This window comes from Passer montanus, unplaced genomic scaffold, assembly GCF_014805655.1.
Source record: "Passer montanus isolate IOZ18808 unplaced genomic scaffold, ASM1480565v1 scaffold34, whole genome shotgun sequence".
In the NCBI taxonomy this organism is placed as follows: domain Eukaryota; kingdom Metazoa; phylum Chordata; class Aves; order Passeriformes; family Passeridae; genus Passer; species Passer montanus.
Window position 1 is genome coordinate 8,328,295 of NW_024368152.1, and position 13,185 is coordinate 8,341,479.

The window sequence follows — 13,185 nt, forward strand, 5'->3', positions numbered from 1 at the left end:
CATTTTTTGAATATCTGACATAGAATTGTGCCTCACCTCTGCTCTGGAGAAATTCCCATCTTCTTCCAGTTCTTAACCGGAACCTTTCCTAGTCTGGGAGATGAAATTACAGGAATAAAGGAATGTCACCTTCAAATTCTCCTGGAATAACTGCCTCTAAAGTTACCAATCATTCTATTCTAATGTCTTCCCTTAGTGGCTAAGTTGCATATGGGTGACACCAGTCCCCAACTACAGGCACATGTGAGATGTTACACAATGTTCTTGGTTGTGTCTGTACTTGTAAACTGAGCAGCGTCAGGCCTTGTCCTAAACACTGGAGAATGATCATCTACACTCTTCTTCTTCTAGTGATACCTGAATTGCAGCAATGCAGTTACCATGACATTGTGCAAAAGCGATTTGTTGAAACCTGTCTAAAATATCTCTGATATAGGATATTTATTTGTTGTGGAGATCTATTTAAAATATTGCCTCATTTTCAGTGCAACAGTGTCATAGTCCCATTGGGCAATCTACAACTCACATCTGGGAAAGGAGAAAAACAAAGTACTATGATGAAACTTCCCTTTTGATTCAGTTTACAAGAATATCAGCAGAACCCCAACAGACAAGATAATTACTTTTCACAACACTGTCACTTGCATAAGATGATTAAACCCTCACAGGTAGGCATGTGGTCTTTTATGACCCATGCTGTAGGCACTCCACTTGTGGCATATAATAAAGGTTAAAAAACAGAAGAAAATGCATTTACAGAAGAAATGCTGGTAAATGGAAAGGACATAATATTCATGTTTGAAATCAGAAAATATCTTATTCAGATGCTTTTGAATGCTATATGTTTTGTGTAATTGTACATAATGTAACTGCATGTATATAACACACATTGCAACTATACTAATGCTGCAGGTAAAATTCTTTTAAAAAATATAAAACACACCAGTCCCAGTCAAAACACCCAGGCCTTAGTGAAGGAGAGCTAGCACAGCAGTACACATACACACAGAGCAGAAGTGGATTTTGGGGGTTTAAAGCAGCACTGTGCTGCCAGTAACATGTACAGGAGTGTGCACCAGCTCTCTGAATCCCCTCTGGTGCCACAGCTCTCTGTACCTCCAAGTTCACAAAAATCCTTTTGCCCAAGATGTACCCATACACAGCCAGTCTACTATTACCACTTTAGTGCTCATTCTCAAATCTGTGCTGTATCTGTACAAATTTGTACCAGAGATCCTGATATTAACAGAAAAAAGTGGAGTGCAGAGAGAGGCACTCCAGAAGAAAAAGCCAGATGTTCAAACAAGATAATAAGTAGGAGAGAGAGAAAGCAGCTTTGGCAGAAACTGCTGTAGGGAAGGGAAGGGTGGTTCCAGGAATTGGGAGTATAAATTCTGATTAGGGCTGGGCTGGTATTTCCCACTTCAACTGCCTAGTTTTCTCTTTAATGAGGAAATGGAATTCTTGCTTTTGCCCCCACTCAATGAAGAATTAACTGGGAACAAGGACTTGCCTTCATAGGTAAGCTGACCCAAATCTCTATAGGTAAACATAACCTCACTGAAAGGGAGCATTTCAACTTGTACCTGATCTTACTGCAAAATTATTGTCCTTCAACTCTAATTAAATATAGTTGCCAAAGGAAGTTCAGCAATCAATTCTTTTCAAAGAGTAAGATAAAAATTAGTCCTTTCTGAACATGCTCAAGGTGGATCTTCTCTTCTTGGATATGCTCCATAGTCTAAAACACTAAGCAAAGAACAGAAGATGGAGATCCTGAAAAACAGTCAGCAACAGGCAGACACACTTCTGAATTTGCACTAATATGGATGGTTTGGTTGTTATGGTTTTCATTCACTTGTTCAAAAAACCTCCTTATTTTAGCTCTACTGATACATGAATGCAAACCAGTCCATACCAGGGGATACTCACAAGTACTCTGTATGGAAGTGCCACTTACAGGACCAACACAAAGTAACAAGTCACTTTATCAATAGGAATTTGCAACTAGACCCCATGTGGATCAAGAATCTGGATCAAATTAAAAAGCAAAGGAGAGCCACTAATTTGATCACAGGGCTGGAACAACTCTTATGAAGAGAGGCTGAGAACTGGGGTTGTTCATCCTGCAGACAGAAGGGTTGGTGTGATTTTAGATCACCTTATCACCTTCCCATAGCTAAAGGAGGCCCTCAAGAGAGCTGCAGAGGTACTTTGCACATGGGCATGTACTGAGCATAGAGACAGGACAAGGGAGAATGGCCTTAAACTGAATGGGGGTGGGTTCAGGTTAGATGTTAGGAAGAAATTCTTTACTGTGAGGGTGGTGAGGCAGTGGCACAGGTCACCCAGAGCATTCGTGGACTGCCCATCCCTGGCAGTGTTCAGGGCCAGGCTGGATGGGGCTCTGAGCAACCTGGTTTAGTGGAAAGTGTCCCTGGCCATAGCAGGGGGCTTGCATCGAGGTCATCTTTAAGGTCCCTTCCACCCCAAATGAATCAATGATTCTATGACCTAAAGATCCTTTAAAATTCAGGAATTCCTTTTCTTCCAGGTGTGTAAACTCTAAGTGGTGCTAAATCTTATTATTTTCCGCAGGTTTTACTATAAATTGCTCATTTTGGTGACAGAACTATTTCATGTTCAACACAAAGAGTCAGTTGTTGAGTAAAATGGGCTTTGAAATATAGAGATAATGATCAAGAGGTAAAATTTATTAATAGATTTATGTGCTTTCATTCAGTTTAAAATCCCCATACTTCTCAAGATCAGACAAAATATATTAGCTATGGACACATGCCAAAAGAAGTACTTAATCTTTAAGAAAGAGATAAAAAGATAAAACTAATGAGTGATTCAGTGGAAGGATGAGACAAAGGGGGAAAATTACTCCAGTCAATTAATGATACACGTTTCCTCCTTATGCCCTACAACATTCATAGAGTAATCAGGCTGAAGAGGTCCTCTAAAGTTCATTAAACCATTCCTCTTCCTCAGGGAAGGCTCCACTACACCTGAAAGTACACAGACATTTATACCTGCAGATGTTTAATCCAACATCACAAGTCTTTTCGTGGACATTGCACAACCTCCTCAGGGAAGGAGCTGCACTACTTCATTGTATTCCTGCATCTCCAATATGGTCCTTTCTTCCTGGAATTAAATTATATTCCCCATTTTCAAACCTGGAAACATGAATACAAATATAAAAGGCTGCTGCAAAACAAGATGGAGTAATCTGAAAACTGTTCCATCCTCTCTCACAACTCCCCCTGAAGCCTGACAATCTCAAACCTGCTTTAAACTCCATACATAAACCCCACAAGTATAAAAATGTCCATATACACACTTGCTATGTATGCAGGGTAATATTTTAAAATCATGTTTCTTTTGTTCAGATATTCAAAACCAGCAGTGTGGGGTACAGTAAATTCTTTCACTGTTTTGTTTAAACTGGTAGATGCTCTTAAATTCAGACAATATACCAGCCACAGGAACACAGAATGATTCTTGGCTTGGTAACAGAATTTTGGAAAGAACATTAGATAATTAGTTTTGGTTCAATGTTTGTTGAATGACTAATAGCCTGACTGATATAAATCACATTATCTGTGGAGTAAAAAAGTACTGAAGCACAGGTGACACATCAGACCTAGGTCATTCCTTTATCTCACCAGAATTTCACTCACATTTAACCACTATCTGTACATTTATTTATAATGAGTTTTTAAATCTGATTCTCACCACTAAGTTCTCACATGTATTAAACAATCATACGAGGGTTTCCACGAGGCTACAGCATCTGATTAAACTTCACCTTAAGAGTATGAACCTTAAATGTCACAAAGGATTCCAGCAGCAGCTCAGCTTCTAGGAATTGCAGTTCTGGATAAAGACTGATTCCTGCAGTATGGAAAATGAACTGTGGACTGAAAAACATTAATGAAACCCAGGCTGACACGTAAAACATGCCTGCTTTGGTTGCATGATGAAGTTAATTCATTTGCAATGATGTTGCATTAATGTACGAGCTTCTACTGAAACTTCCAATCTTCCCCAGACAGCTGCTCAAGAACAACTTTAACCTGCTGTTAATCTGCTTAATCAGTCTCAACAATCTAAACATGTTGCATGCCAGGTGCCTATGTGAACAGTGATGTGGATTGAGAACTGGCTGAATGGCAGATCCCAGGGGGTCACAGTCAGTGGCACAGGGCCTAGGTGGAGGCCTGTCACTAGCAGTGTCCCCCAAGGTTTAATATTCTTTAACTTATCCATCAATGACCTGGATGAAGGGCAGAATCCTCCTCAGCAAGTTCCCTGATGACACAAAGCTGGGAGGAGCAGCCAATACCTCAGAGGGCTGTGCAGCCCTTCAGAAGGACCTCAGCAGGTTTGAGGGAGGGCAGAGAGGAACAGTTTCAAATTTATCAAGGGCAAATGCAGGGCCCTGCACCTGGGCAGGAATAACCCTGGGCACCAGCACAGGCTGGGGCTGGCCGGCTGGGAAGCAGCTCTGTGGAGAAGGACCTGGTGGACAAGCAGCTGTCCATGAGCTGGCAGTGTCCTTGTGGCCAGGAAGGCCAAAGGTGTCCTGGGGTGCATTGGGAAGATCACTGCCAGCAGCTCAAGGAGGTGTTTAAAGTGCATCCCAGCTTCCTCTGAGGTGAAATGAACAGCATGCTAAGGGCAGTTTACACTGCCTTCCATCTACCAGTACAAAGCATACTCCTTTAATCATAATCAACCTAAATACATGATCAATACTACCACAATACTTACATTATGAAATTAAGTGCATGAAAAGCAAAACACCAACTTAAAACAGTCCATCAGAAGAATTTCAAGACACAAGAAATACACTCATTTTAAGCTGAAAGTTAACCATTTCAAACTCTATACATTACCACCCTGCAGATCAATCACATTTAGTTTTTTACTGCTCTTGACAGCCCACAAAATCATTGTAAAATACAAATGCCTTCAACCATCAATGCAGCTCTAGATCAAATATAATGGGATTTAGACCCACCATGAGAAGGAGCAAACTCTGCCAAATTCCTGCTCTTAAAATGCCAGTTCTGTCCACTCAGTCCCAACTGTCCCTGCATCAACCACGATGGAGGCCACTGCTCCAGTGGAGGTTTCCACTGTTAACCTTTCCACATTCCTATAGCCCTGTGTATGATGTAAGCACACAAATAGTTTCTAAGAGATAACATCATGCTCCGGGGGGAAGATGCAAAAATAAAAAGCAGGAGAAGCTTATGGACAATGCAGAAATTTGACAGCTAGAGGTAAAATAATAGGCATTGAGAGACTCGTCATTTAGTTGAATGCAAGAGCAGAGGTGATGACTTCAATGTAAGTTTTTAAAGATGAAAATATCAGGTGAAAAGGGCCTTTTTAAAATAAAGGTAGCAACATAATTAAAACCACGAATTAAAGCAGGCAAAATTAAGTCAGGGAGAAAAAAAATTACCCATGTGGCTAATTTTTCTATAATCTAACAACAAAACAAACAAACAAATCAGACTATGAGAAACCAAGGCTGTATTACTGTAGTAATTACAAATATTCTAAAAATACTGTCCAAGAAACCTTTATAAACCAGAAATTAATACCTCTCTGGTTTATAAAGCAAAACGCTTAAGAACCTATGAGTCTCTTAAAAAGATTTACAGTGACAGGGAGATTCACTGACTCTAGTTGGATCCAAAGTTCAGGTTTCTTTATCTAGCAAAAAGGCAATTTATAAAGGCTTTTAAAAAGCGATAAAAAGGTTCCTTCAGGATCAAAGGTAAAAACTAATTTATTTGCTAAATAATGACCTACTTAGGTTCAAGGTTTTTTTAAAGTTATTTAACTCTTTTTTTGAAGCATAGGAGACTACTGGCATGGCCTTAAAGTCCTTGTTGTGTGAAGTGAACATTCACCACTATGATCTATGTTGAACCACGGCTGGCTTTCCAAAGTAGAAACATCAGGATCAGGTTTTGTATTTACAAAATCTAAGTTAATAGGATTGCTCTTCTGAGCTTCCCCTTTGTACACTGGTGTGGCAAGAGAGGTTTCCTTACAGAATGCCTGATTTGGGTTCCCCAGAGTCATTCTCAATTGTCCCAACAACCATTTGTACCATGTGCTACTAATGGCACACCAAGAATATAAAGCCAAAGTCAGTTTCTGGAAAATACAACTGTGTGTCATCCTTCAAGAACCAGAAAAATTTGTTGTGTCCTTGTAAAGATAAGCTTTTAGACAAAACAACTTACCTTTGATCTTTTATCTAAGCAGTCACAAAGATTTCAGGAACTGAAACTCACAACTCTTAAGTTTAATAAAGACAAGCAGCCTTGTTGCATATATAAATTCTTATATAGAAAACATCCAGGGTTACACAATAACCAATTGCTGGTGATTTCTGAACAAATGCAGCTCACAATGGACCATATTCATAGTGTCCTTTGGTCAGTACTTTAACTTTCATAAACTTTTCAATAATTAACACAAAGTTTGGGAAGTTCTGGTTTTGTGTTCACCAATGAATCAAAATACAAATCCATTGGTACTGCGTCCCACTTTGAAAGAGCCCCTTTTTCAAATGAAAAATGAGGTTAAAAAGTTTCTTAAAGAAACCCAAGATAAATCAATGAAATAGCCGTCCTCTTCCACGCCGGCTCTTGAGATGACTGGCGGAGCGCCGAAGGGTTTTCCTCTCCTGACGATGCCGTCTCTCAGCTTCCTGCTGTTTCCTTTGCTGCTCTGACTGGAATATTAAAACAAAAATAGACTCAGGTTCCTGTAAATGTACACATCACCTCATTGTCCCACTATCAATATATCAAGTCAGAATTCCATTAAGCAGATCTGGAAATGTTACAGTTATTTGCCTCATGCTATCTTGTGTCAGACTGTAACTGTTAATTCTAGATATCCTTAGGCATTATCATTCCAAGCTTTTCAAAGCAAATGTTTAACATAAAGATAACAAAAACCAGTGAATAATGTATTTCAGATAAAAAAAACAATGCTTAACAATACACTCCATAATTTATGTTTAAATACCCTTAAGAACATCGATCCCAGTTTGTGGTTACTTAGTATCTACTTTGGTTAACTAGTGTTTTCAAGTTTAATTACAGAATAACAAAACAGAATAAGCTGAGTTGGAAGGGACCCACAAGTATCACTGAATCCAACCCCTGGCCCTACAGGAGTCTCCCTGGCCAGAACCACACTATGAGCCCAAGAGTATTGTCCAAATGCTTCTTGAAATCTGTCGGGCTTAATATTGCACAATTTAATTTTAAAAAGACAGAACAATTAGTTATATTTGCTGAAGTATACGTGTTTCCTAAAACATGTTCTTAGGAGCTCTTGAAAGTGTTTGATAGACTGTATGCAATTCTAGAAGGACTTTCTACATGAAAGTAATTCTAAATCTCTGCTCCTGTGGCTCATGATCTATTAATGTTTCTTCCCTTAATAAAAAACATGCTGGAAGATGTTTTGATGTACCATGTAGATGAAATGGTTCTTACAGCCACAAACTATTATTCTCTTTGGAAGACTAAAGCGTGCCTTTAAACTGTGCATAAACTGTAACTTGCAGACTTGAACTAGCCAAGCTCAGGCAACTGTCCATGTCAAAAAGTACTCCAGCAATTCGAGCAATTTCAAGCAGCTCAGGATAACTGCACTGAGAGTGTGACAGAACTACCACTGTGGATGCAGCTGCATCCCCACTGCACCTCATTCTGCAACACGAGCATTCATGTCAGCTCACCTCCCAGTCTCCCATTCACACACCATTTAAACTGAGCTAGAGGTTTGCTTGCATGGACAGCATTTTGGCTGAGGTGAGATACAAACCAGTTTACCCAATATAGCAATCAGCCCATACTGGTATCAAGGCAGAAAAAGCTACTGGTTTTTAGACTTTGATGAAATTTATGAATGCCCATTTTCACTGCAAGTAGAGCAACAAGAAACCTACTATTTGAAAATACAGGTAGTTTCTCCCTGTCTCCAGACCTCTTCTGAAAGTCTTGATGAATCTTACTTCAGTTCATGTTGACAGTTACTCATAGTGTACTGAAACTGAATTACCTTGATCTGCATCAGAAATTTTAGAAATCCTGCTATTTTGTTAGATCTATTTGCTATGATAAAGCATATTGAAATTGAAAAATAAGCTGCCACGTTGTAAAGGTTTGGGGTTTTAAAGTCTTCCATACTGTCCCAACAATATAAGTACTTTGATATCCTAGAAATCCTGCTATTTTGTTAGACCTATTTGCTATGATAAAGCATATTGAAATTGAAAAATAAGCTGCCACGTTGTAAGAACCATATTCCAATTCCCTGAAATCTAAACTGTGAAATATAAATGACAAACAGTTTAATCACTGGATCTGTCAGTGGTAGCTGGACATCAGGAGCTGCCAACATACCCCACCTGCAGGAGCCAGGTTCAGCCTCAGTTCCACTGACTTACGAGTTGAAGTGATACCAACCCTATGGAAGGACAATTCTCTCCCCTACTTAAATCTTTCCACCTACTCCTAAATACGTCTGCCCTTTAAGGAAAGGACATCACAAAGCAGAAGCTGATGCTTCAAGTGACATTAAAATCCCTTTTTTGGCTTGTTAACTCTCTCCATCCTCTGAAAAGAAGTGCCAAGACTGCATAGCGAGACTTCCTCCTAGCTCTCCCTGGTTCATTCCTTGGGACTTCAGAAGTTATACACAAAGTTTGTTTATTTAAGAGAAGACTTGTTAAGTCTCACTTTGTTATTCTCTTGATAGCAGAAAATATCTCCACTGCAGATGCATTATTTTTCTTTAAATTAGATTTTAAAAAATTGTTTTGTTTTATTGCAGATGACTGCCATGTACATATTTCAATAAAGCAATATCAGTATAAAGCCAGGAAAATAAAATCTATATGTGTTAGAAGCACCATAATTGAAGAAAACCCTCAAAGCAGTATCTTATCTGATGGAATCAAGTAAATTTGGAATTCCAAACCACTGCTGTGTCTGTCTTCCTCCTGCAAGGTCTGTCTACCTTGCTCTCAAATCTGTCAGTAAAAGGTGACACTTCAGACTGCACCACCAACTGCAAGAAACCTTGTGGCTTTGCACTTTGTAAGTTAAAGCTACTGTAAAAAACCCGGTGCTCTGAAGCCCTGCAAAGCCCATTTAATAAGCTACAAGACACCATCAGTTACAGAGTTGGTAAATTTGCCAGGAAGGTTATCCTACATGGCCCTGCACAGGAATTTGCAACCTATTCCACAGTCACCACATATTAAATTCCTGCAATATAGGAATCAAAAACAGATGAAAAAGGACATCTGCAAACAGAAAACAATCAGTAAACTATATAAGGTAGAAACAGTCAATAATTCTGGTGGATTTTTTTTCTTCAGGCATATCCAATGTGGCAATTAAATAACTACTTAGCCATTTTTGTGTTTTACCAGTGAGAACAATATTTGACCAGTGGTAAGAAGAAATGTGTTATAGCAAAGATGTTTACCAATTTTAATCAAAGTAAATTTTGTCAGGTCAATTATAATTCATATGGGTCTTCAGCTTTTAAATTGGATCCTCTCTTCAGTTCTTAAGCAATTTTCTAGTACAAAAATCCTTAAGTGTACTGCAGCAGTAGCAGATGCATATAGGCATTTATTTAACTGTCCTCACACTATAAAGCAATCACCTGTATGCAATCTACAAAATTCTCTAGAATGGAAAATCAAAACCCTTGGGAAAGGTAAATAGGCAGAAGTCAACTACACACTCCATATGGAATTTGATAACCAGTATAGGACCAGAGCTCATTCCTGGGACCCGTGTCACATAAGGTCAATAAGAAAGGTGGTTTGGAGCTCTGCTTCTATCATGCTGAGACCTCTGAACATGCTGAACCAAGACAAAGCCTAAATTGCAGCACCCTAAGCTGCATTTGGATCTGCAGGCTGAGATCTGATCAGTGCTGGCACTGAAGTCAGGCAAGGCCACAAACTTCTGGTGGTACCTCTGCAAATAAACTATTAAAAGATGCAAGCCATTATTTTCCACCAGAACACAAGATTTTGTGAGTGTTGCCCGAGTTATACGGGATAAACACAGAGTACTACCGGAGGCTTTCATTCTCTTGGCAAGAACCTGGAGAGTTGGCAGCTTATAAAGAAATGAAGAGGGACATTTGCTTGACGGTTTTAAGTTCCTGTTCTTTCATGCAAAAAGTAAAGTTACTTGTGCATTGTCTTAAAAATTTATATATATATATAGCTCACCTTCTTTAATTTGAATGTTGCCTGTTTGCTGCCTACTGTGGTATCAGACACATTGAGTGTGCCAAGTTTTTCTTCAAGCTTTAAACGATCTTCAAGAGTTTTCCTGCAGAGAAAAACTAACATTAGTCTCTATTTTCGCCATCTTTTTACTTATCTTTTAAATAAAAGTTGATAATGCAGTCAGAACTAATCTCAATTTCTCTGAAACCCTGAAATGTCATAAATAAAAAATAAACATTGAGGAAACAGAAAGAAAGATGAATTCAAATAATTCCCTCCAGACACTGCTTTCAGTATAAACACTTTTAAAATTTATGTAAGGTTCATTGTTTTTGCTGCTAAAAATTAACATGATTGTAGTCAAGAAAGAAACCACACCCTTCTATTACTATAGTTTTCTCTGAAATATGAAAAAAAGTTGGTGATATTAAACTGCACAAATGAAAAAAGAAATGCTAGATATATTCATTTTTCTTGAAATCTTATCATTTCTGAATTGGAAACACTTTTGAGGGAAGGAAGTAAGCTTGACTACACACCTGAACAAACTAATCTCTGAACAAATCACTTCACTACTTAATCCAAGCCCAAATGCCTGTTTGGACACTGTGCCCACAACAGTCTAAGTAGTTTACTGAATAAAAGAAGAATATAAACAAGAAAAAGTGATAAAGACAGCCTGGGCCCACACAGGATCTCCACAGAAGCATTTGCCTTCGGGCCCAGTGCTTATCACTGAGGTTCTGTAAGCAAACTCTCGAAGAGCCTCTCCCTCAGGCACCAAGCTCCAGCATTTCTGGGGACAAGGGGGCAGGTGCTGTGGACAAAACTGACCATTTTCAGCTCTCCACTGAAGTTAATGCCTAAAGCAAGCCACATGGATGTGCCCCAGTTGCTCCAGGTTGTGAGCTGGTATTTAGTATCATGGTTGCCAACTTCAGTTGAGGTGGGCTGTAAACTGGAACAGCTGAGGAGCAGAAAAATGCCTTGTTCCCACACAGCCTCCAGCTCAGGGGAGGCAGGCAGGGACAGTGTTGCCATCAGCCAGCCTCCCTGAAGGCACCTGGGACTCCTAACATGGCTCATCCTTCTCCTATAATGTAGGTGCCATGAGTTAAGCAGGACCCTCTGAGAATAGGACATGGCTTGTACCATCACACTCTGCATGTGCTTAGAAAACATTGTCCTTACTGTAAACAAACTTAGTTTCTGCAATTTGAGATACTCATTAGCTCTCTCTGAAAAGGGCCAAGAGACATTTTCTGTACAATTTTTAAAGTGGAAAACAAATCATCATAAAAATAGAGATTATAAATAAAAAAATAGCAGCCAACAAAGTCAAGAGCATTTACTGTGTATGAAGAATTCATGGCTGGGGCCTATGCATGAAGTCTCTGAAGTCCACTGAATTTTGGCTAATGAGCCATTTTATGTAACAAAGACTTTTCAGATTAACAATGAAAAATTACTGTCAAGAACTACTTTATTTCTCATGACTAGGTACTTTGTATTTTTTTCTGTAGTATATTTTTCATAGAGTACATGTAAAAACTTGTTCCATCTGTGCGAATCGGAAAGACAAGCTAAGCCTTAGAGCTAACTGTGGCAGAAGATCAGTCACCAACATTGTGGTGGGATTTCTACATTCAAGTGAAGTCCCATTTTCTCCCCTTTGAAAGTGAACTGGAGAAATATGGCTACTACCCAGCAATTATTTAGCATGACTGCCTAGACACTGCTTCAGTCAGGAGAAAAATTAAAATGAGTAAATAGTAGCAGCATGCTGTGGGGTTGTAATCTTACTGAAAAAAACCCATAGGTATGGCTCTATTGATCTGAAAGCGTGCAGACCTCAAGTGATAGTGAACTGTAAATACTGATACACAAACAACAGCTGGGGTTTTTGTTTTGGTTGGCTTTTTTTACATCTTCCTCAACAAATTAATTCAAGGGATATATTTACAGCATTATGGGAAGCAAATTCCCCTGCCCTAATGCAAAAACCAACCAAAAAATTACCCATGCAGTTTTTTTTCCCCCCTCATTATAAGAGAACAGTTTTTCAGGACTTCTCCTGCTATAAAACAGGAATATCTCTTTAGCAATACTAAGGAATATCATATGCTTTTCTTGGCTTTCTTGGCCACCTCTGAAGACACATAGATTAACTGTCATAACTTTTTATAAAATATGACTACTATAGTTTTTGATTTTGACATGTTTTAACTTCAGTAACATACTCTTTGAAGTGACATCAAGTATATCAAAAGAACACTTAGCACATAGATAAAAATCCTTTCCTTTTATGGTTCCCTTTCAAGTTACTGGGTAGGAAACTTAACGTTGTAGGGAAAGAAAGCAAGGAGTTGCAGGTTTGTTGTGCAAGAGTAAGAGTACAAAAGGGGAAAATTAAACGTAGATGGATTTGAAACAAGGTGTTTTATAGAACCACAAGTAAATTCTGCAGCTTTCCTGCATGGAAAAATGTGTAGACTGTTGGTCTAGAAAGAAATTTATAGTACGCATCACTGCTTTGAAAGTTGGGCTTGGAGCCGTGCTGAGTCAGGAACATGTCAAAAGAAACACCCAGTTTTATATAAGTCATAAACCGTTTCCTCAGGTAGAACATTATATGATTAGAGAGAAAAAGAACATCTAGCCATTAAATGCATAGTGAAGGTATTAAGGTACTTAATTATATTGGTCACAGACCATCATCCTGTAACTTGGATATATCAAATCAAAGACAAACATGCCAGCCTCACCAGATTGTACATGCCACTACAGTATTTCCAGTTTTCAGTATGCTACTTCAATTAATTACTTTCATGCTGCCTACTTATCACTGAATAAGGCCAGTACAAAACATTATTTAT

General features: G+C 38.8%; 1 protein-coding gene across 1 annotated transcript in view; it reads right to left on the reverse strand.

Moving 5' to 3' along the window:
* Positions 1 to 2,693: 2,693 nt before the first annotated feature.
* The window catches only part of NOL10 (nucleolar protein 10), a 53,383-nt gene continuing 42,891 nt past the window's right edge, over positions 2,694 to 13,185 (reverse strand). Inside the window, exons 20-21 of the mRNA XM_039715643.1 lie at positions 10,310 to 10,412; positions 2,694 to 6,769 (exon numbers count right to left, since the gene is read on the reverse strand). Of these exons, the coding sequence (XP_039571577.1) occupies positions 6,650 to 6,769; positions 10,310 to 10,412 (223 nt within the window). The 3' untranslated portion in view covers positions 2,694 to 6,649. The remainder of the gene's footprint in view (positions 6,770 to 10,309; positions 10,413 to 13,185) is intronic.